Raw genomic sequence first — 19551 nt, 5'->3', positions numbered from 1 at the left:
ATGTATGGGTAACCCTTCAACCGGGTATGGCGCAGATGAATACTGGCACATCCCATCGGCGCGTTCACATCCTTCCCCCCAATCTTCCTCTTTGACAGACTAATGTTAAAGAAATACCACCACAGATCAAAATGGGGATCGATCCCCAGGAAACCCTCGCACAGGGCAACAAACGCTGCCATATGCTGAATCCCATTGGGAGTTAGATGCTGCAGCTCTACCTCATAGTAATCCAATAGCCCCCGAAGGAATCTATGCACGGGTACCCCGAATCCCCACTCATGGAAGATGGCAAAGAGACGACATACCCTTCAGGCGGCACCGGCTCACCCTCGTCGCCAGGAAGCAACCACTCCTGGACGGCGGACAGTGGGCGGAGAAGGCCATGGGGGACGAGGCCCTCCAGACGCCGGGAGGTGATGCTTGATCTGCCCCACAACTCCATTAAAGCAGTAGAGGGGAAGGGCAGGCGTGAGCTTGACGGCGGCTGGAACACGAACGCAGGCCGGTCGACGGTGGCGATGCGGGCGCGAGAGGCTGGGACGATTGGCGGTGGATGTTTTAGAACGCAAAGGCAGGGGAGCGAAATACGGAACCTTGGGGGTGAACCCCGTGGTTTTATAGGGGGCGACGGACGCGAGAAGGGCAACCGTCCGCCTCGATCTCCGGGCCTGCCACGCGCGCCACCGCGTCACGTCGCGGGACACGCGCCCGTAGTCCCTATCCTCTCACCCCAAAAATCTCGGCGGACGGTTCGCCTTCCCCAAGCGAATCCGAACTCTCTACCCACCGGGGAAACGCAAGCCACAAAGGCCTGTTCTTTTCTCTTTGGCCCACCTAGGGCCCAAAAGCTCGCCGGTCAGCCCAACTAAGAAAGGATCCACGAACGATCCGAAATCAAGGGCAGAAGCACCAGTTAGGTCAGCCCCGAATCAGTTCCCAGTGAACGGGACGCCACGACCCACTCAGAAAAACATCCAGTTGATAAAAAACTAAGTCCTTCAGCCTTACCCGCGAAGGGGCCGATACAACCCCCCGGGCGACTCTACTCAAATCACCCGGGGGCTCGGGGGCTACACCCATCGGGTGCGCTCGCGCGCACCCTCCGGCAAAGTAACTTCGACGAAGTCAAAAACACCCTCTAGTCGATTCTACTCGAATCACCTAGAGGCTCGGGGGCTACTGTCGGGGACCTAATACCAGGGTACCCTAGAAGGTGGAACCAATAACCACCGAACGTGAAAAACTTCTAGACGCATAAGGGCATCGAGTCATCCCTTGTTCGAGTGACAGGAGTTTGGTTCCGCCTCTCCCGACACCTTTGGGACGGGCTCGGTCTCGCCCGAGGGCCGAGGGATAAACTCCGTCTCGCCCGACGCCTTTAGGGCGGGCTCGGTCTCGCCCGAGGGCTGAGGGATGGATTCCGCCTCGCCCGATCCCAGAGGGGCGGGGTCAGCCTCACCCGACACCTTTGTGGGATAACCCTGCCTCGCCCAAAGGCTCAAGGTTAATCTCCGTCTCGCCCGACGCCTTTAGGGCGGGCTCGGTCTCGCCCGAGGGCTAAGGGATGGATTCCGCCTTGCCCGATCCCGGAGGGGCGGGGTTAGTCTCGCCCAAGAGATAGGGATTGGTCTCCATCTCACCCGACGGCCAAGAACGAGCCTCGCCCTAATCGATATCTATCCCTCATGATGATGGGTACAGGATGAGACAAGACGTTCGGGTCAACCATGGCTCCAAGGACCATACCCTGCGCCCTGGCAGGAAAAGTACTGCCAGGGAACGACAGGACTGATGCTTTAGACCCTTCCGGGCGCTGCAGAACCCAAAAGGCATTATAGGTGCGTGCACCTCGCCCTGTAGAGTTGTAGGCGCCGCCTTCAGCTCTGAGACACAGAACCCGACGAAGATATACGACAACCGCTACGCTCCAGGAAGGGATTTGCTATCTCCATGAACGACGGATATTCTGTCACCACGCTGTGGACCCGAGGGAGCGGCGCCCGCTTCCCGACCCCTTAGGTCCACCCAGTCAGAAGGCCTTAGCCACGGCGCTACACCGGACCCCGACCCCGCATTCCTCCAACGAGGACTCATGGGAACCAGAAGGCGTGCGGAGCAAGGCTAGGGGAGGCTCATAAGTCAAAACCACTGTACTACAGCCCATACCCTGCGTAGGGCAGCATTCTGTAACTAACCTGACATCCTACAGAGACATCGACAACATTGTAAGCACTTATCTTCCTTCGCACTCATCAGAATGAAGGACCTGACCGGGTAGACGTGAGCCACAAGACTAAGTAGAGTACACGTCCTAGAGCCCTCACCCTTGTAAAGCCAGCCCCTTCATCTATAAAAGGGGATGCGCTTCCTCCATCAGGGGGACCGAAAAATAAGACCGAACAAGAAAACGCACTCATACACACAGTCAAGTGGCTACGAAGCTCTTGACCACCTTTCAACCCTTCCATCAGAGACTTGGGACCAGCCCCTCTCTCGATCGTTTGTACCCCTTACTACAGACCGTTCACGGTGCTAATAACACAAGCAGCAGCAAACTGGACGTAGGGACGTTCTGCCCGAACCAGTATAAATCTTGTGTCCTTTAGCGCACCATCCGAGTCTAACGCGCATTACTATAAATTTACTTGCCGGTGCTTGTACGAAACACCGACAACCTTGTAGCACCCACACACACATTCCAGCCGCTTGAGAGCAACGTCTCAAGCGGCCTACGTGACACCTTGCCGAGACCTGGGACCAGCTCCCTCTCTCCCCTAGCTTGTAACCCCCTACTACAAGCACTTCAGTGCGAGGAATACAAGATCGATCTCTCAGACTGGACGTAGGGCATCGATTGCCCGAACCATTATAAACCTTGTGTCTCTTTGCATCACCATCCGGGATTAGAGGTACGCAATTCAAATTCACTGATTGGTTGAGGACCCCCGGTCCGAAACACCGACACAACCAGAGCGAGCGAGTAATTGGATCCAGCGGACATCGGTTGTGCAGAGCTCCGGTAGTGTCGGCTTGCCGCGGCGAGCATGGTGTTGATGGAGTGGCCGAGGTCGTTCCACGTGCCATCGTTGTCGCCGGTCCAGTGCGCGTTGTGCAAACCGGCTGGACCCCATGAACATGAACCTGCTCAGCACGAAAGGCCAACAACCAGTGTCAGCGAGCAGCGCGGGCCACCAGGAATCCGTTGAGGTTTTTCGCGTCGTACGCGCGGACGCTGGTGTGGTCTTGTCGTTGATGGGGCAGCGCACGTCCGAGTTTCTGAGAGTTAGGGTCGTCGTCCAGCGGATGGAGAGGCGCCGGGTCAATTCTTTTTTAATTAGTGACAAATATACCCCAACGATATAAAAAACTATAAATATTTATGGTAAATTATAATAATAGTCTCTGATTAAAGTTAATAAAGTGTTACATAGTTCTTTGTATATCATCTCAGGTGTTACATAGTTTCTTTGTATAACTCAGTCATACATGATCCAATAAGCATGAAAGCTTTATTACAGCTCAACCATGCAATGATGATCCCACCATAAAAATTTTAACATAATTGAATCACAAAAACTGTAGCTATAAATTAATTACAGAAAAACACAGATCTAAAGTTATAGCAAAAAATTTGTATTAAAGCGTACTATATCATATGTTTGTTGTGTAGATATACTCATGTGGAGTGCAACACAATTTGATTTTTTATTTTATGATTTACTATAACATTTCAAAGATTCAGTCGGAATAAACATAAAAGAAAAAAAAAACACCGAGGGAACCCAGCCATGGGGTTGGTTTTGGGAGATGAGGGAGGAGCTGTCTCCAGTTTTATATATAGCTGAGGGAGAAAAGTTGACTTCTACGATATATTATATTTTTTTGAGAAGCGATAATTGAGAGAGGCAAAATAGTCTTTTTCCATTTATGCCTCAATATTTGGGCACAAGATAGAACACATCATGTATAGCTAGAAAGCTCAAACCTAATTAGTAGAGATAATAAACACACCCGAGAATTTATTTCATGCTTTTATAATGGTTGTGAGGAAAGTGTTTCTGGAGAGATGTTTTGCACGGCAGTCTAGGGTACAAGCATGGCCCTTTTATGGCCCTTGGGCCACTTTTTCCATAGGCATCACTTTTATGTGGCGTGCATCTAAAAATTGATTTTCAGAGACGCGTCTCATAAGTGAATCACCTCTGTATATTTATAGAGGCGACCCACTTAAAAGGTTTGTCTCTGAAAATTGATTTTCATATATGATCATATTATTTTAGTGTCTTCTAAAATAATGTCTCCAAAATCATTTACATATACGATTGAATAAAAAGTGCCACCTATAGAAATAAATGCCATCACCTCTCAAAATCATTTCAAAAATTGATTTTCATGGATGATCATATTATTTTTGTGTCTTCTAAAATCATGTCTCCAAAATCATTTACATATACGATTGAATAAAAGTGCCACCTATGGAAATAAATGACATCGTCTCTCAAAATCATTTATATAGTATATGTAATGACCTCTATAGGCCCTGTTCGCTTCTCTTATAATCTGTCTTTTTTAACTTATTTTTTCAGCCGAAATAGTATTTTTCTCTCCCAACAAATCAGCCAGAACAGTGTTTTGGCTTGCTTTTTCAGCGAAGCGAACGGGGCCATAGTGTGATTCACGTGAGTTCACTCCATAAATGTGTGTATATATATGAGCATCTATAGTACGATTCACGTCATTTTTTACTAAAAAAATATATAAAAAGGGTGACAAAAAATATGTCTCCACATATATGAGCATCTATAGTACAATTCACGTCATTTTTTACTAAAAAATATATAAAAAGTGTGACAAAAAATATGTCTCCAATTTATATTACCACTATAGTGTGTTTACGAAAAAAAAGGTTGGGTTTTGATAGGGCATTATTGCACCACCTGCCAATATTCTTTGCCCCTGGTGCCTAATCGGCAAGGAAATGACTATTATATTACCCTTTAAGAAGGCTTAACACGTTAAATGTTTCCATCTGGGACTAAACAGTTTCCCTAACGACGATTTGCCCGGCCATGAAGCCTTTCAGGCCCAATTTGCCATCGTTGATTTAGGCCTCAATAATTGGGCCTGATGTTCATTATGCGCATTTGGGCCCAATCTATAGAGATGCAAAAAAGGCCAAGTGATGAAGGAATACAGTTTCGTGGAAGGAAACTTGAGGCGCTGACGTCTCAGGTGGACGAGGACACGAATTATCGTCCCATTGCACAGTGTTGCTACGTTGCTTTCATAATTCCTTTATTTCGAATTTAAATTTAAACTTTTGATGAGCATTTATTCAGGACCAGCTCGAGTGCCACGTTACGACAACGTCACGACCTTGAGCTCGAACTCCTTGCCGACGGCCAGCGACAGCCCCTCCACTTGAGCGGCGCCGAGTGCTCCACTCCTCTGGTACCCTAGCGCGCCTCCCATCGAGTTGGCCGTCTTCACGCCGTTGACGTAAACGGCGAACTCCTTCGGTGGCGCCGGCGAGTGTAGTCCCAGGAACATCACCTTGCCGATGACCAGCTTCCGGCTCGGCCCGTAGGCGTTGTGCACCACGTGCGACCTCACGGTGACCCCGTCGCGCCCCGCCGCGCAGCTGAACCGCACCAGGCTCCACTCGCCCCGCGGCCCGGCCATCTCCGGCGACTCTCCGTCGTCCAGGAACAGCTCCCCGGAAGCGGATCCGTCCTCGGCGAGCGCGACCAGGAGGTGGAACACGGTCTGGCGCGCCCGCGACGTCGTCAGCGCTGGCAGCTGCAGCGGCAAGATGTTGCCGCCGGCCACGTGCACGTTGACCGTGTCCGCGGGCGCCGGGAGGGTGACGCGCTTGCCCGTCGCCGAGGCGACGGCGAGCGTGCAGTCGTACAGGCTGAACCACCGGCCCGCTGGGAAGTAGGCGTCGACGGTGGTGGCCCCCGGCTCGAGCACCGGCGACACGAGCACGCCGCGACCCAGCAGGAACTGCCGGTCCACACCGTACGTTGCCACGTCCTTGGGGTAGGAGAAGAAGAGCGGCCGCGCGATGGGCGCCCCCGTGGTGTGCGCCTCGTGCATCAGCGTGTACAAGTACGGCAGCAGCCTGTAGCGCAGGCCGAGCGCCTTCCTCGCCGACCGCGCCACCAGCTCCCACAGGTACAGCTCGCGCCGGATCGTGCCGATCGCCGAATGGTCCCTTGCAAACGGGTAGAACGCGCCAAGCTTCACGAGCAAACACGAAAGCTCAGCTCATACGTGTCAATGGACTTGGCATGCTGGTAAGCTTGGAGTGGATGCAAAGCTTTGTACCTGGATCCAGCGGCTGCAGAGCTCCTCGGTGGTGTTGCCGCTGAAGCCACAGATGTCAGCGCCGACCATGGGGATGCCGAAGAGGCCGAAGCTGAGCATGGTGTTGATGGAGTAGCGGAGGTCGTCCCACGTGGCGGCGTTGTCGCCGGTCCAGTGCGCGGTGTACCGGCCGGACCCCACGAACGTGGACCGGCTGAGCACGAAGGGCCGGCGGCCGGTATCGGCGAGCAGCGCGCCGTGCGTGTCGCGCGCCTCCAGGAATCCGAAGAGGTTGTGCGCGTCGTACTCGAGCACGCCTCCGTAGTGCACCGAGGACGCCGGCGTGGTATTGTTGTTGATGGGGCGGCGCACGCCGGAGTTGTTGATGCGGTACGGCGGGTCGTCCAGCGCGTTGAGCGGCGCCGGGTCGACGAAGTTGGAGATCTCGTTCATGTCGATCCAGAGGCCGTCGACGGGGAGCGTCCGTCGGAACAGGGCGATCTCGCGCGCCCAGAACTCGGTGGCGCGTGGGTTGAAGAAGTCCGGGAAGTAGACGTTCCCTGGCCACACCTTGCCGAGGTAGTTCGTGCCGTTCCGCTTCAGGAACACGTCCTGCTGCATCCCTCGGACGAACGTCCCGTACGTCTCGTTCAAGTTGATCCCTGCATATGCGCGTCAGTCGTCACCAAGTCAAGCAATGGCAGTGGCACTGTGGCAGCCAGCACATCGATCGCCATTTCCTGGTACCTGGATCTATGATGACGACGTATTTCTGGCCGTTCCGGTGAAGGCGGTCGACGAACTGCCGCATGGGGCCGGCCGGGAAGTTCACCGGATCCAGCGTGAAGTCCTTGAACGCGTCCATGTAGTCGATGTCCGTCCACATCACCTCCAGTGGGATCCTGGCCTTGGCGTACCCGGCCACCACGCCCTCCAGGTCAGCCAGATTCTTGTACCCCCACCTGCACTGGTGGAACCCTGCAACGAACCGGAACGGATCGCCATTGCAAATGCTCGATCAGCTGCAAGAACAGAGTGAATCCATCCATGGAAGCAAAGCAACAACGGGTTGGCAGCTGGCCGTACCAAATGACCAGTACGGCATGGGAGCCGGGCGGCCGATGAGCTGGGTGTACTGGTCGACGACGTCGAGCGGGGCGGGGCCGGCGAAGAAGTAGAAGTCGAGCACGCCGCCGATGACCTTGTAGGTGAGGTACGACCCACCGTACTCGACGTCCATGCCGTTGCTGTTGAGCAGGAGCACGCCGTGCGCGGAGCCGGCGGAGGGGCGCAGGTCGAGGTAGAACGGGTGGGAGCCGTAGAGGTTGAGGTCCACGTTGGAGGCGGCGATGTCGGCGTTCCAGAGCGTGAACGTGTCGTTGCGCTGCAGCCGGAACGTGCGCTTGGTGTGCTCGCCCAGCCCGTACAGCGACGCCCGGCCGTCCGCCGGCAGCGCCGTGGTCAGCTCCAGGTACCTGTCCTTGAACACCAGCGCCGCGGAGGTGTCGAAGAGGACGTCGCCGCTGGAGCGCCGGGAGACGGTGAAGCGGAACGGCGAGGCTTGCAGGGTGAAGGTCAGGTCGGACGTCGCCGCGGAGAGGAAGCTGCTGTGCGGCGAGGGCGAGGCGCCCGTGCTCGACTCCAGGGTGATGTGCCGCGGCGCCTCGCGGGGGATGACGCTCTGGGGGACCTCCCATCGCGGGTGGTCGGCGTCGGTGATGCGGACGTGCAGCCGGCTGTCCGTCTCAAGGCTGCCGCCAGAGTGGTTAGTAATAATAGCGCAAAATTTTGACAACAAAGCTCTCTCTGGTCGCATGGCCTCCGGAGCGGAAGATTGTGAGTCCCACTGTGATCGTATTTTGCGGATTGTTTTTTTACCCTTTCTTTATCGTTCACATATTAGAAAGGTGCTTTTTTTAGCAAAACATTAGCAAGGTGCTGCTAGCAGCTCTCTCACAATTTAAAACTTAATCAGCGCAACACAAACACAAATGCAATACTCCGCCGAACTGTAACACGACCCTTCTTTTAATATAATCTTGTAATATCTTATTTAATGTAATCTTGTAACATCTTATACATTGTCAAAAACAGCTTGCAGAATGCAACAATTCACAGGGTGGCCAGGTGGGGAACATATATCTTATATACAATACAATGTGAAAAGAAGTTTGCAGAATGCAACAATCCACAAGGTGGGGAACATATATAGTATATTGGAGATTGTAGCAATGTGAATTTGTTGCAATCCTATGTGGGGACTTGTCTGTTTCACCTTGTCGTAGGTTAGAATCTACCAAGCTGAAACACGTGTGATGGCATTAAATTGGTCCTTGATATTTAAATTTGTGGCTCGTGGAGCAAATAAACTACGAAATGACTTGTTTGGTACGTTGTCGTAATCACCCAGTCATCTATCAGCTCTTATCTCCGAAGGAATAAGAAAAAAAAGGGAGCCATTGACCTGTCATGTTTCTGACCACAGATGCATGTTGCTTTAAGCACAGATAAGGGATCACTAAAGTAAATAAAAAAAATCCCCAATAATGGATCGTTAAAGTAACTATCTATCCGAATGGAAGAGACCAAGCTAAGTACTGTAAAAGCCATTTTTTGTTTCCAATCAGGAGTTCTGTAGGGATCACGGCATCACGCACTAAGCTAGTAAGCTGGAGACTTTGTGAACCCAAGAACTGACCAACGAGCATCTCCAGTTCAGCACTCGCTAGTCGCTACCCCCAACCACAAAGTATAGCTGAAGATTGGATAACAGGCAGGATAAACAACACATGGCATGGAAGCACACGCTAGTACTAGTAGTAAGGAATCCAGGAAGAACGTACTTGCCTCGCGGTCAGGCTGAGCCTCTGGACATCGGGCCCGAGCTCCGCCTTGCGGCCGGCGCCGGCGAGCTCCAGCCGCGCGGACAGCTGGCCCCCCGCCCTGGCCCTGGCCACTGATACGACGCGGTACCCGGCGGCCGCGCGGGGCCACGGGGCGGCGGCGAGGAGGGAGAGGAGGAGGAGGAGGAAGAAGAAGTGCGCGGTCGACGGCGGCGGCGGCCACGCCATGGCGTGCGCGCGCAGGAGGGGCCAAACCGGTGCGGTGCTGTGCCGGCACAAGATACTGCAAGGCGCTGCGGAAGCTTGGCCCGGCTTGTATTAAAGCCGACTGACAAGTCCACTGAAACTGATTGACTGTCGAAAAATACTGTAGATTAGCGAGAGCGACTGGCGACTGGCGTCTGGTGTCCTCCGGCTCCAGTCCAGCCGTGGAGTGGCTGCAGCAGAAGGAGATCGATGGGAGGCTGGAACTGGGGGTCCCTTTTGTCGGTGACGGCCGGCCTTTCCCGTCGTCTTTTCCTAGTCTGAAATGGAGTGAAACCGCGAGCTGGAAGGATCGGATCTCGCGCGCGGGTTTGTCTGTTTGTTTTTTTCCTCTGCAGGCCGCAGCGTGTCCTCCGCGGTTGGTTTGGTTTTCCGGGCACGGGAAGCGGAGAAGGCACATCGATGTCGCCCGCGGGTCCGCGGGCACGGCGCGCGCGGCTGAAGCCTCACGGCACTCAAAAGGGGATGCGATCCATCTCATCAGAAAAAGAAAAGGCGATGCACTTTTGGGATGAGCACTAACGGGTCAACTAGTGGCAGCGTTTGAAGTCTGGCATGCGAGCGAGCGTTAGCTCGAGTGGTGCCGTTCCCGCCGTGAGAAGGTCGGGAGTTCGACTCCCCGCTGCCGCGGGCACAGCTGCGTATAATACGTAGTTTATTTTCTCGGCCTATGTGAGATGTCTTCTTCTTAGCGCAAAAACTATAGAAAAAAAAAATCCATTGTCTGTCCCGCGTACGTAGTTTATTTTCTCGGCCTACGTGAGATGTCTTCTTCTTAGCGCAAAAACTATAGAAAAAAAAAATCCATTGTCTGTCCCGCGTTTTAAAGTACTGGTAAAAAAGGTTCCGGCCCACTCATAGGGTTACGGGCCCCTATGTAAGGGCAGAACATGAGGTTCGGGGGTTTTCTCGGCCTACGTGAGATGTCTTCTTCTTAGCGCAAAAACTATAGAAAAAAAAATCCATTGTCTGTCCCGCGTTTCAAAGTACTGGTAAAAAAGGTTCCGGCTCACTCATAGGGTTACGGGCCCCTATGTAAGGGCAGAACATGGGGTTCGGGGGTTTTCTCGGTCTACGTGAGATGTCTTCTTCTTAGCGCAAAAACTGCAGGGGCTGTATGCCTACCGCAGGCCGAGTTTTTTTTATGCTAACGAGGTGCCAAGATATGATTGGTCTTTGTGGGGGCTGGGCCAGGGCATGGGTTGAGATTCCAAAGACAGGCTGCTGCAATGGCTAATGTGTTCTCTCCCCATCACTCGTGACTTAGAAAGATATGTATTTGGTTAGCAGCTAAGAGCATGTCATACATCTATTGGCGCTAAGGAGAAATCATAGGAGAAAGAAACAAGTTAGGTCTAGTGTCAAGGGATGCAAGCATGGTTGCTAAGTACATCCCTTGAAGAGAAAGAAATAAGTGATCACCCCTCGGTGACGACGATGGGATTGGGTCCGACGGTGATCTGTGGCAAAAGGAGGTTGTCGGGAGAAGGCCACACACACTGGACCATGTCAAAAGCCACTAGGTGGCAGGATGGTGTTGATGTTGCAAAGGAAAGCGGAGGCGTCGTCATAATGTAGGTTCAACATCCCCTCGGCCCTATCGATTTTAGGATTATGGATAGTGATTTTCAGAGTTGTAGTGGTAAGTGTAGATAGAAAGATTTGTTCTTGGCATGCTGTTGTGGTTTTTGAGGAATTTTTGTTAAGGTTTTGGACTGAGTGATAAACTGATCGAGGTGTGATACCAGTGTAGGTTCTGGTGCTAATAAATTCTCAATTGAGTTACACCATGGGGGTTTCTTTGCTGGGTTCGGTCATCTCGGGTCACATGTGGATGAGAAAATTGACTAGTTCGATTGGCTTCAGTCTGATACATGATCTACTTTGCAGTTTGAGGATTTTTTAGGATATGATAACAACAAAAACATCAACTTCTATTGGTTGTTGCTATGGAAGCATCTTGATGATGGACTAAAGGGTGATTGCATCAGATGGTGATAGAAATTTGATGGTTAGCGTGGTTGAAAAGGTGAAGAATCTAGTTGTGTATGTTGATCATGATAACAATTTGGTAAGTGTCAACTGGAATGACATTGTTGCGCCAATCATGTGAATGAGTTTCCTAAGGTATTATTGAGCCCTCATAAAGTGGTGTATATTGAAAAGAAGCCAGGAGAAAAGTTATTTGTGTTCTATGCTGATCTAAAGAAAGAGTTGATCAAGTTGGACCAAGCCAGTAATCTTATCATAAAGCTAGTAGTGGGTCTGAAGTGCAGGATTTCTTAGAGGTAAAACCGGTCAATAGCTACAAAAAGGGGATAGGTCAAGGCCCGAGCAGGACTAGTGAGGCGATGTTGTTTAGATAGCCCATGGGAGCATCCAGGATGTGTCAAGTAGTGTTTGTGCTAAATTGGCTCTACATATTTTTTTTTGACGAAACTGGAGAGGCCGTAGCCCCTACAGGAAGTTTATCGAATTAAAAGAACAAAGTTTAGATATAATGGGGGGGGGGGGGGGGGGGACAGATCCCCCTCTGTATATTTGGATTTGGATGAATGTGAAAGAAGAGGCACTCTTCCTGGTGCCACAGTAGACGTTGTGAATATGAATAATCAGTGCATGCTGGAACAAGATGAAAGGAACTGGAGGAAGTGACGACACTTTGTCCTTGGCAAGCACCGGATACTATACCCCTGCCACTATTGCTCCGAGCACAGAGTTATTTGGATCAGTTACTGAGCTACATTACTACTACCTTGTCTAATCTATATTTAAGAGCAACTCTAAGAGAGTTGGTAAAAATAGATGTCTAAACCCATGATTTAGCTAATCTCTAAAATAGAAATCTCTGTAAAAAACAGAAAACTCCAACAGCCTTTCTACTATGGCTAGACAGATGGCTAGCGGCACATGCAAGCTATATTTACCATGCGAGAATTCCGGGATAGATGGCTTGCTATTTTAGGAAACCAGATACAATAACTGTTGGACTCTCTTTTCTTCCTAAAATAGTCAAATATAGATTACACAACGTGGATGGCTCTTTTGTTGGAGTTGCTCTAAGTATTTTGGGAAGAAAAAAGAGTCCAAGAGCTATTGTATCTCACTTTCCAAAATAGTAAGCCACCTATCCCGGAGTTCGTGCACGCTAAATATAGCTCGCATGTGCCGCTAGCCATTGGACTTGCCGTACCGGAATGGCGGTTGGAGTTTTCTATTTTTTTTGTGAGGCTTTCTATTTTAGAGGTTGGCGAAATCATAGGTTTAGCCATCTATTTTTACCAACTCTCTTGGAGTTGCTCTGGACCAAGAAATGGAAACACTAGAAGATGCAGGAACTATGTTTTCGTTATAGAATGATAAAAATAGCCAACACAAGAGTAGCAGGTTAGCAGAAAAAGGAAGGAAAAATTCAGAGAAGAACTTAGTGCAACTCGCACAACAAGCGATTTCTAAGAAAACTAGGAGAATTGTAGTGGCTGCAGCAGAAGGAGATCGATGGGAGGCTGGAACTGGGGGTCCCTTTTGTCGGTGACGGCCGGCCTTTCCCGTCCGTCTTTTCCTAGTCTGAAATGGAGTGAAACCGCGAGCTGGAAGGATCGGATCTCGCGCGCGGGTTTGTCTGTTTGTTTTTTTCCTCTGCAGGCCGCAGCGTGTCCTCCGCGGTTGGTTTGGTTTTCCGGGCACGGGAAGCGGAGAAGGCACATCGATGTCGCCCGCGGGTCCGCGGGCACGGCGCGCGCGGCTGAAGCCTCACGGCACTCAAAAGGGGATGCGATCCATCTCATCAGAAAAAGAAAAGGCGATGCACTTTTGGGATGAGCACTAACGGGTCAACTAGTGGCAGCGTTTGAAGTCTGGCATGCGAGCGAGCGTTAGCTCGAGTGGTGCCGTTCCCGCCGTGAGAAGGTCGGGAGTTCGACTCCCCGCTGCCGCGGGCACAGCTGCGTATAATACGTAGTTTATTTTCTCGGCCTATGTGAGATGTCTTCTTCTTAGCGCAAAAACTATAGAAAAAAAAAATCCATTGTCTGTCCCGCGTACGTAGTTTATTTTCTCGGCCTACGTGAGATGTCTTCTTCTTAGCGCAAAAACTATAGAAAAAAAAAATCCATTGTCTGTCCCGCGTTTTAAAGTACTGGTAAAAAAGGTTCCGGCCCACTCATAGGGTTACGGGCCCCTATGTAAGGGCAGAACATGAGGTTCGGGGGGTTTTCTCGGCCTACGTGAGATGTCTTCTTCTTAGCGCAAAAACTATAGAAAAAAAAATCCATTGTCTGTCCCGCGTTTCAAGTACTGGTAAAAAAGGTTCCGGCTCACTCATAGGGTTACGGGCCCCTATGTAAGGGCAGAACATGGGGTTCGGGGGTTTTCTCGGTCTACGTGAGATGTCTTCTTCTTAGCGCAAAAACTGCAGGGGGCTGTATGCCTACCGCAGGCCGAGTTTTTTTTATGCTAACGAGGTGCCAAGATATGATTGGTCTTTGTGGGGGCTGGGCCAGGGCATGGGTTGAGATTCCAAAGACAGGCTGCTGCAATGGCTAATGTGTTCTCTCCCCATCACTCGTGACTTAGAAAGATATGTATTTGGTTAGCAGCTAAGAGCATGTCATACATCTATTGGCGCTAAGGAGAAATCATAGGAGAAAGAAACAAGTTAGGTCTAGTGTCAAGGGATGCAAGCATGGTTGCTAAGTACATCCCTTGAAGAGAAAGAAATAAGTGATCACCCCTCGGTGACGACGATGGGATTGGGTCCGACGGTGATCTGTGGCAAAAGGAGGTTGTCGGGAGAAGGCCACACACACTGGACCATGTCAAAAGCCACTAGGTGGCAGGATGGTGTTGATGTTGCAAAGGAAAGCGGAGGCGTCGTCATAATGTAGGTTCAACATCCCCTCGGCCCTATCGATTTTAGGATTATGGATAGTGATTTTCAGAGTTGTAGTGGTAAGTGTAGATAGAAAGATTTGTTCTTGGCATGCTGTTGTGGTTTTTGAGGAATTTTTGTTAAGGTTTTGGACTGAGTGATAAACTGATCGAGGTGTGATACCAGTGTAGGTTCTGGTGCTAATAAATTCTCAATTGAGTTACACCATGGGGGTTTCTTTGCTGGGTTCGGTCATCTCGGGTCACATGTGGATGAGAAAATTGACTAGTTCGATTGGCTTCAGTCTGATACATGATCTACTTTGCAGTTTGAGGATTTTTTAGGATATGATAACAACAAAAACATCAACTTCTATTGGTTGTTGCTATGGAAGCATCTTGATGATGGACTAAAGGGTGATTGCATCAGATGGTGATAGAAATTTGATGGTTAGCGTGGTTGAAAAGGTGAAGAATCTAGTTGTGTATGTTGATCATGATAACAATTTGGTAAGTGTCAACTGGAATGACATTGTTGCGCCAATCATGTGAATGAGTTTCCTAAGGTATTATTGAGCCCTCATAAAGTGGTGTATATTGAAAAGAAGCCAGGAGAAAAGTTATTTGTGTTCTATGCTGATCTAAAGAAAGAGTTGATCAAGTTGGACCAAGCCAGTAATCTTATCATAAAGCTAGTAGTGGGTCTGAAGTGCAGGATTTCTTAGAGGTAAAACCGGTCAATAGCTACAAAAAGGGGATAGGTCAAGGCCCGAGCAGGACTAGTGAGGCGATGTTGTTTAGATAGCCCATGGGAGCATCCAGGATGTGTCAAGTAGTGTTTGTGCTAAATTGGCTCTACATATTTTTTTTTGACGAAACTGGAGAGGCCGTAGCCCCTACAGGAAGTTTATCGAATTAAAAGAACAAAGTTTAGATATAATGGGGGGGGGGGGGGGGGGACAGATCCCCCTCTGTATATTTGGATTTGGATGAATGTGAAAGAAGAGGCACTCTTCCTGGTGCCACAGTAGACGTTGTGAATATGAATAATCAGTGCATGCTGGAACAAGATGAAAGGAACTGGAGGAAGTGACGACACTTTGTCCTTGGCAAGCACCGGATACTATACCCCTGCCACTATTGCTCCGAGCACAGAGTTATTTGGATCAGTTACTGAGCTACATTACTACTACCTTGTCTAATCTATATTTAAGAGCAACTCTAAGAGAGTTGGTAAAAATAGATGTCTAAACCCATGATTTAGCTAATCTCTAAAATAGAAATCTCTGTAAAAAACAGAAAACTCCAACAGCCTTTCTACTATGGCTAGACAGATGGCTAGCGGCACATGCAAGCTATATTTACCATGCGAGAATTCCGGGATAGATGGCTTGCTATTTTAGGAAACCAGATACAATAACTGTTGGACTCTCTTTTCTTCCTAAAATAGTCAAATATAGATTACACAACGTGGATGGCTCTTTTGTTGGAGTTGCTCTAAGTATTTTGGGAAGAAAAAAGAGTCCAAGAGCTATTGTATCTCACTTTCCAAAATAGTAAGCCACCTATCCCGGAGTTCGTGCACGCTAAATATAGCTCGCATGTGCCGCTAGCCATTGGACTTGCCGTACCGGAATGGCGGTTGGAGTTTTCTATTTTTTTTGTGAGGCTTTCTATTTTAGAGGTTGGCGAAATCATAGGTTTAGCCATCTATTTTTACCAACTCTCTTGGAGTTGCTCTGGACCAAGAAATGGAAACACTAGAAGATGCAGGAACTATGTTTTCGTTATAGAATGATAAAAATAGCCAACACAAGAGTAGCAGGTTAGCAGAAAAAGGAAGGAAAAATTCAGAGAAGAACTTAGTGCAACTCGCACAACAAGCGATTTCTAAGAAAACTAGGAGAATTGTTGCCCTCAACTAATGCTTCAAAATCTAAAGAGTTTTGACCATCTCGCGCAACATTTGGATCTTCCACTAACCAAACAAACGATGAAGGCCTTGATGGACCTTAATTGAGCATGGATGCCCCAAGAACAAGAAGGCAACAACACGTTTGAGAGTGGAGCAGGAGAGAGAAGGCTAGGGATAGGTCGTTTCAACTTGTCTTTGTTCTTATTGTGGGGCCCTTCAGCAGGTTGTTTTTCAACCTACGTCTTTGTTGCAGTTAGGTGTTTTCGTTCTTTGGTTTATTGGTATTTTAACCTGGGTTACTTCTTATCAGAGCTGATCATCCTCTTTTGTTAGTGTTTTGTCGTGGCTGCTTTTTTCTTTTGGTCGTTTTCTTGAGGTTTCAAACTGGTTAGTTAGTTTTTTAACAGACTTGCTATTTATCTGCTGATAAAATTTTGAGGAAAAAATCTGTCAAATTTTTTGATGTTGCAAATGTTGTTCTTTGATATCCTGCTGTCCTGGCTCTCATTGTGTCCAAAGATAGAGGAGGAAATATGACAAGTTGTATAAGATGTTGCAGATGATATTTTATCATGTTTCAAGCATTGTTCATGCTTGTTGCATAGTACTTCATTTTTTCAGTCATACGCAACATAGAAGGATAACACATGCAACATCATAAAATTCGACAGGTTTTATCCTTCAAAATCTATCAACAGATAAATAGATGTTCCCTTTTTTTAATTAGTAGTATGGAGTGCTCTGTGCTCTTCTGGTGGTGAGTCTTGTCGGCCTTTAGAACCGAGTACTCGTTCTGTCTTCTACCCAATTTTACTTTAACAACTGGAGTAATTCTTTTTCTTCTAATAATATATGCAGCACTGCTCTTGCCTCTCTTTAAAAAAATCGGTGGGTGGGATCTAGCAGCGCAAAAAATCGGGTGTTAGGGGTGCTGCAAACATAGTGCTGCTAGGCCATCTTTTTTGTGTGACAATGGAGTATCTGGAGTTCTGGACGGTAGAGATTTCCTGTCTTCTCTCAGAACTAGTTTCGCAAAAATGGGATGCGCTGCATGTGAGAGTATCGTGATCACTGATCACCTTATCAACACTTGCAGAGGTGACCAAGCCTAAGCAAGCTGGACCAACGAAGGAGAGAGAAAACCTTAACGAAAGCAGAGGCCAGAGAGAACAGACAGCAGCCTACTATAATATCCATCTCTATGTACCATGCGGCTGAGGAGGGCCCGTTCGGCTCGCTGAAACTGAAACTGGCTGAAAACACTGTTCTGGTTAAATTATTGTGAGAGAAAAACACTGTTTTGGCTGAAAAAACAAACCGAACAAGCCGGTTTCTGGGTAAGCCTACTGTAATATTGTGCGATTCTTGCCCATGATCGTGTGTTCGTTTTCTTCAAAGCTTTCTATACCAGTACCAATTATTCTCTCTTGTTAGCTGTTGTTTTCATGGGATGAGACGAAGAGTCCCCTCACCACGCGCCACACAAACATGGGCATTTCTGCGGCTAATGATAAACCGTGCAGCGCATCTATTTCTCCCATAAAATCAATCGAAATCGACGTTCCACCTGCAACCAGTTCTATTGCACTCCTATTTTATTTGGCTATTTCTCTGCAGCGAGTCACCTACCAAGTTTCCATCGCTGAGAAGGTCTCCACACTCCACAGTTTTCCCGTCACCGATAGTGATACTGATGACTTGATGAGCTAGGTACTGAATGGATGTCAATTCTTGGTAATGGTAACATGCAAACTAGAGATATCACGGCAATTATTTTAGTCTCTTAGCAGAAACAGTCTATACTCTACCGTCACTCCATCAGTATTCAGTAACAGTAATTTTGCAACCAAATACATGCAGATGCAGAAGCTAAAGAACTAAGGGGAAAAATCGGAGGTGAATAGCTAGTAGTACTATATACTCGTCGCACCTGGCATACACGTCGAGGTTCCGGACGTCGTCGCCGTACGCCGCGTGCACGCCACCGCCGCCGGCGGCGGCGACGGCCGCGAGCTCGGCGCGGAGCCGGGCCCCTCCTTTGTCCACCGTCACGGTTCGGACAGCGTACCCGCCGCTGCCGGCGACGAGCTCCGCGCACAGGCAAGGAGCGCAGCAGCAGAGGCACAGCACAAGGTAGAAGAGCAGCGGCGCCCGGGCCGTCGTCGCCATTGCGTGCCCGGTGCCCGTGCAGAGCTACAAACCTACAACTGGGAGTCTGTGAGGGCCGGCTGGCCAGCCAGCAGGAGCACGTACTGGTCGCGATCAGGCACGACGCGACAGGGGACGGTGTTATATATTCCGGGATGGCTGGATGCGTCTTTTCCTCCTCTCGCAGCCGTCCAAATGGACCAGCAGTTGGTCCATGGATGGTGGTAGACGGCTTGGCATGTCCTGTCCTCTGCCGGCACATCCATCGGGAGGCGTTCATGATAACGTCGTCTTTGGAACGAAGGCACAACGCAGAATGAGAGTGTTAGACTGTCGCCGATGGCGGCGTCTCTTTCTCAGCTTCTACCTTGACAAACGCAGGCGCATTATTTGGCAGTTTCGTCTTTGGCATTAGCTTCCGTTCACAGGTCTGGTAGCGCAAGTCCCACGGCCGGCAGCCACTGGCTTGTCGGCAGTCGGCAGTCGGCAGTCGGCAGTCGGCAGCAGAACCAGAGGCAGACGGGTGGATTCACCTGGTTTTATTCAGAATATTGCGCTGAAGGCGGCACGACAAGCCGAATACCAGGGTGAAAACAGCTGCAGCCTTCTGATCTTGCTTGGACGGTGGACGTGGCAGGGCAAGTCACGCGAGTGACTGAACGAAGGTAAGTTACTGTGCGTCGGCGCCGGGACGGGCCTGCGCCGCCCCCGTCACCGAAAAGCCGAGCAGCGCCGGGGCGGAAAGGTCGGTGCGCGAAACAGCGTCGGGAGGAGGAAAGGTCTGATCCCCGGCACCGCGTCCCATGATGAGGAACCTGGTCCGGTCGGGCCAGCTCGCCGACGCGAGGATTCTATTCGACGCAATGCCGCACCGCGACGAGGTCGCCTACGCCACGCTCCTCTCGGGCTATGCGGCGGCAGCCGACTTCCCGGGCGCCATGGCGCTCTTCTCCCGCCTCCGCCACTCCTCCCCGCCTCACGCCGCCGCGGACCCGTTCGTCCTCAGCCCCGTCCTCAAGGCCTGCGCTTCCGCCTCCGCTGCCGCCGGCGCCGGCGCAGGGCTCCTCCCCCTCTGCCTCCCCCACGCCGCCGCCACGGCGGCCGCGCTGCACGCGTTCGCCGTCCTTTCCTCCGCCGTGTCGTCCGTGTTCGTCTCCACGGCGCTCGCTGCATGCACTTGCTGTGGCTGCTGGACTTGAA

At 50.3% G+C, this 19551-nt stretch overlaps 1 protein-coding gene across 3 annotated transcripts; it reads right to left on the bottom strand.

Moving 5' to 3' along the window:
- Window positions 1–5281: 5281 nt before the first annotated feature.
- On the bottom strand, window positions 5282–18483 carry LOC136519437 (probable alpha-glucosidase Os06g0675700). 3 transcript variants are annotated; one of them, XM_066512839.1, is made up of 5 exons: window positions 18134–18483; window positions 7399–8063; window positions 7060–7290; window positions 6334–6974; window positions 5282–6246 (listed from the first exon to the last, which is right to left on the bottom strand). In XM_066512839.1, the coding sequence occupies exons 1-5, from the start codon at window positions 18370–18372 to the stop codon at window positions 5362–5364; spliced, it is 2661 nt and encodes an 886-aa protein (XP_066368936.1). In that variant the 5' UTR covers window positions 18373–18483; the 3' UTR covers window positions 5282–5361. The 3 variants fall into 3 exon arrangements, with proteins under 3 accessions (XP_066368936.1, XP_066368938.1, XP_066368937.1); XM_066512841.1 differs by lacking the exon at window positions 18134–18483 and adding an exon at window positions 9160–10114 and having other exon boundaries at window positions 7399–8048; XM_066512840.1 differs by lacking the exon at window positions 18134–18483 and adding an exon at window positions 9160–10107.
- Between the last annotated feature and the right edge of the window lie 1068 nt (window positions 18484–19551).

The sequence above is a fragment of the Miscanthus floridulus genome, chromosome 18 (assembly GCF_019320115.1).
Source record: "Miscanthus floridulus cultivar M001 chromosome 18, ASM1932011v1, whole genome shotgun sequence".
Taxonomy (NCBI): domain Eukaryota; kingdom Viridiplantae; phylum Streptophyta; class Magnoliopsida; order Poales; family Poaceae; genus Miscanthus; species Miscanthus floridulus.
The sequence above is the reverse complement of the archived record's forward strand: the minus strand, read 5'-3'. Positions and strand labels throughout refer to the sequence as shown.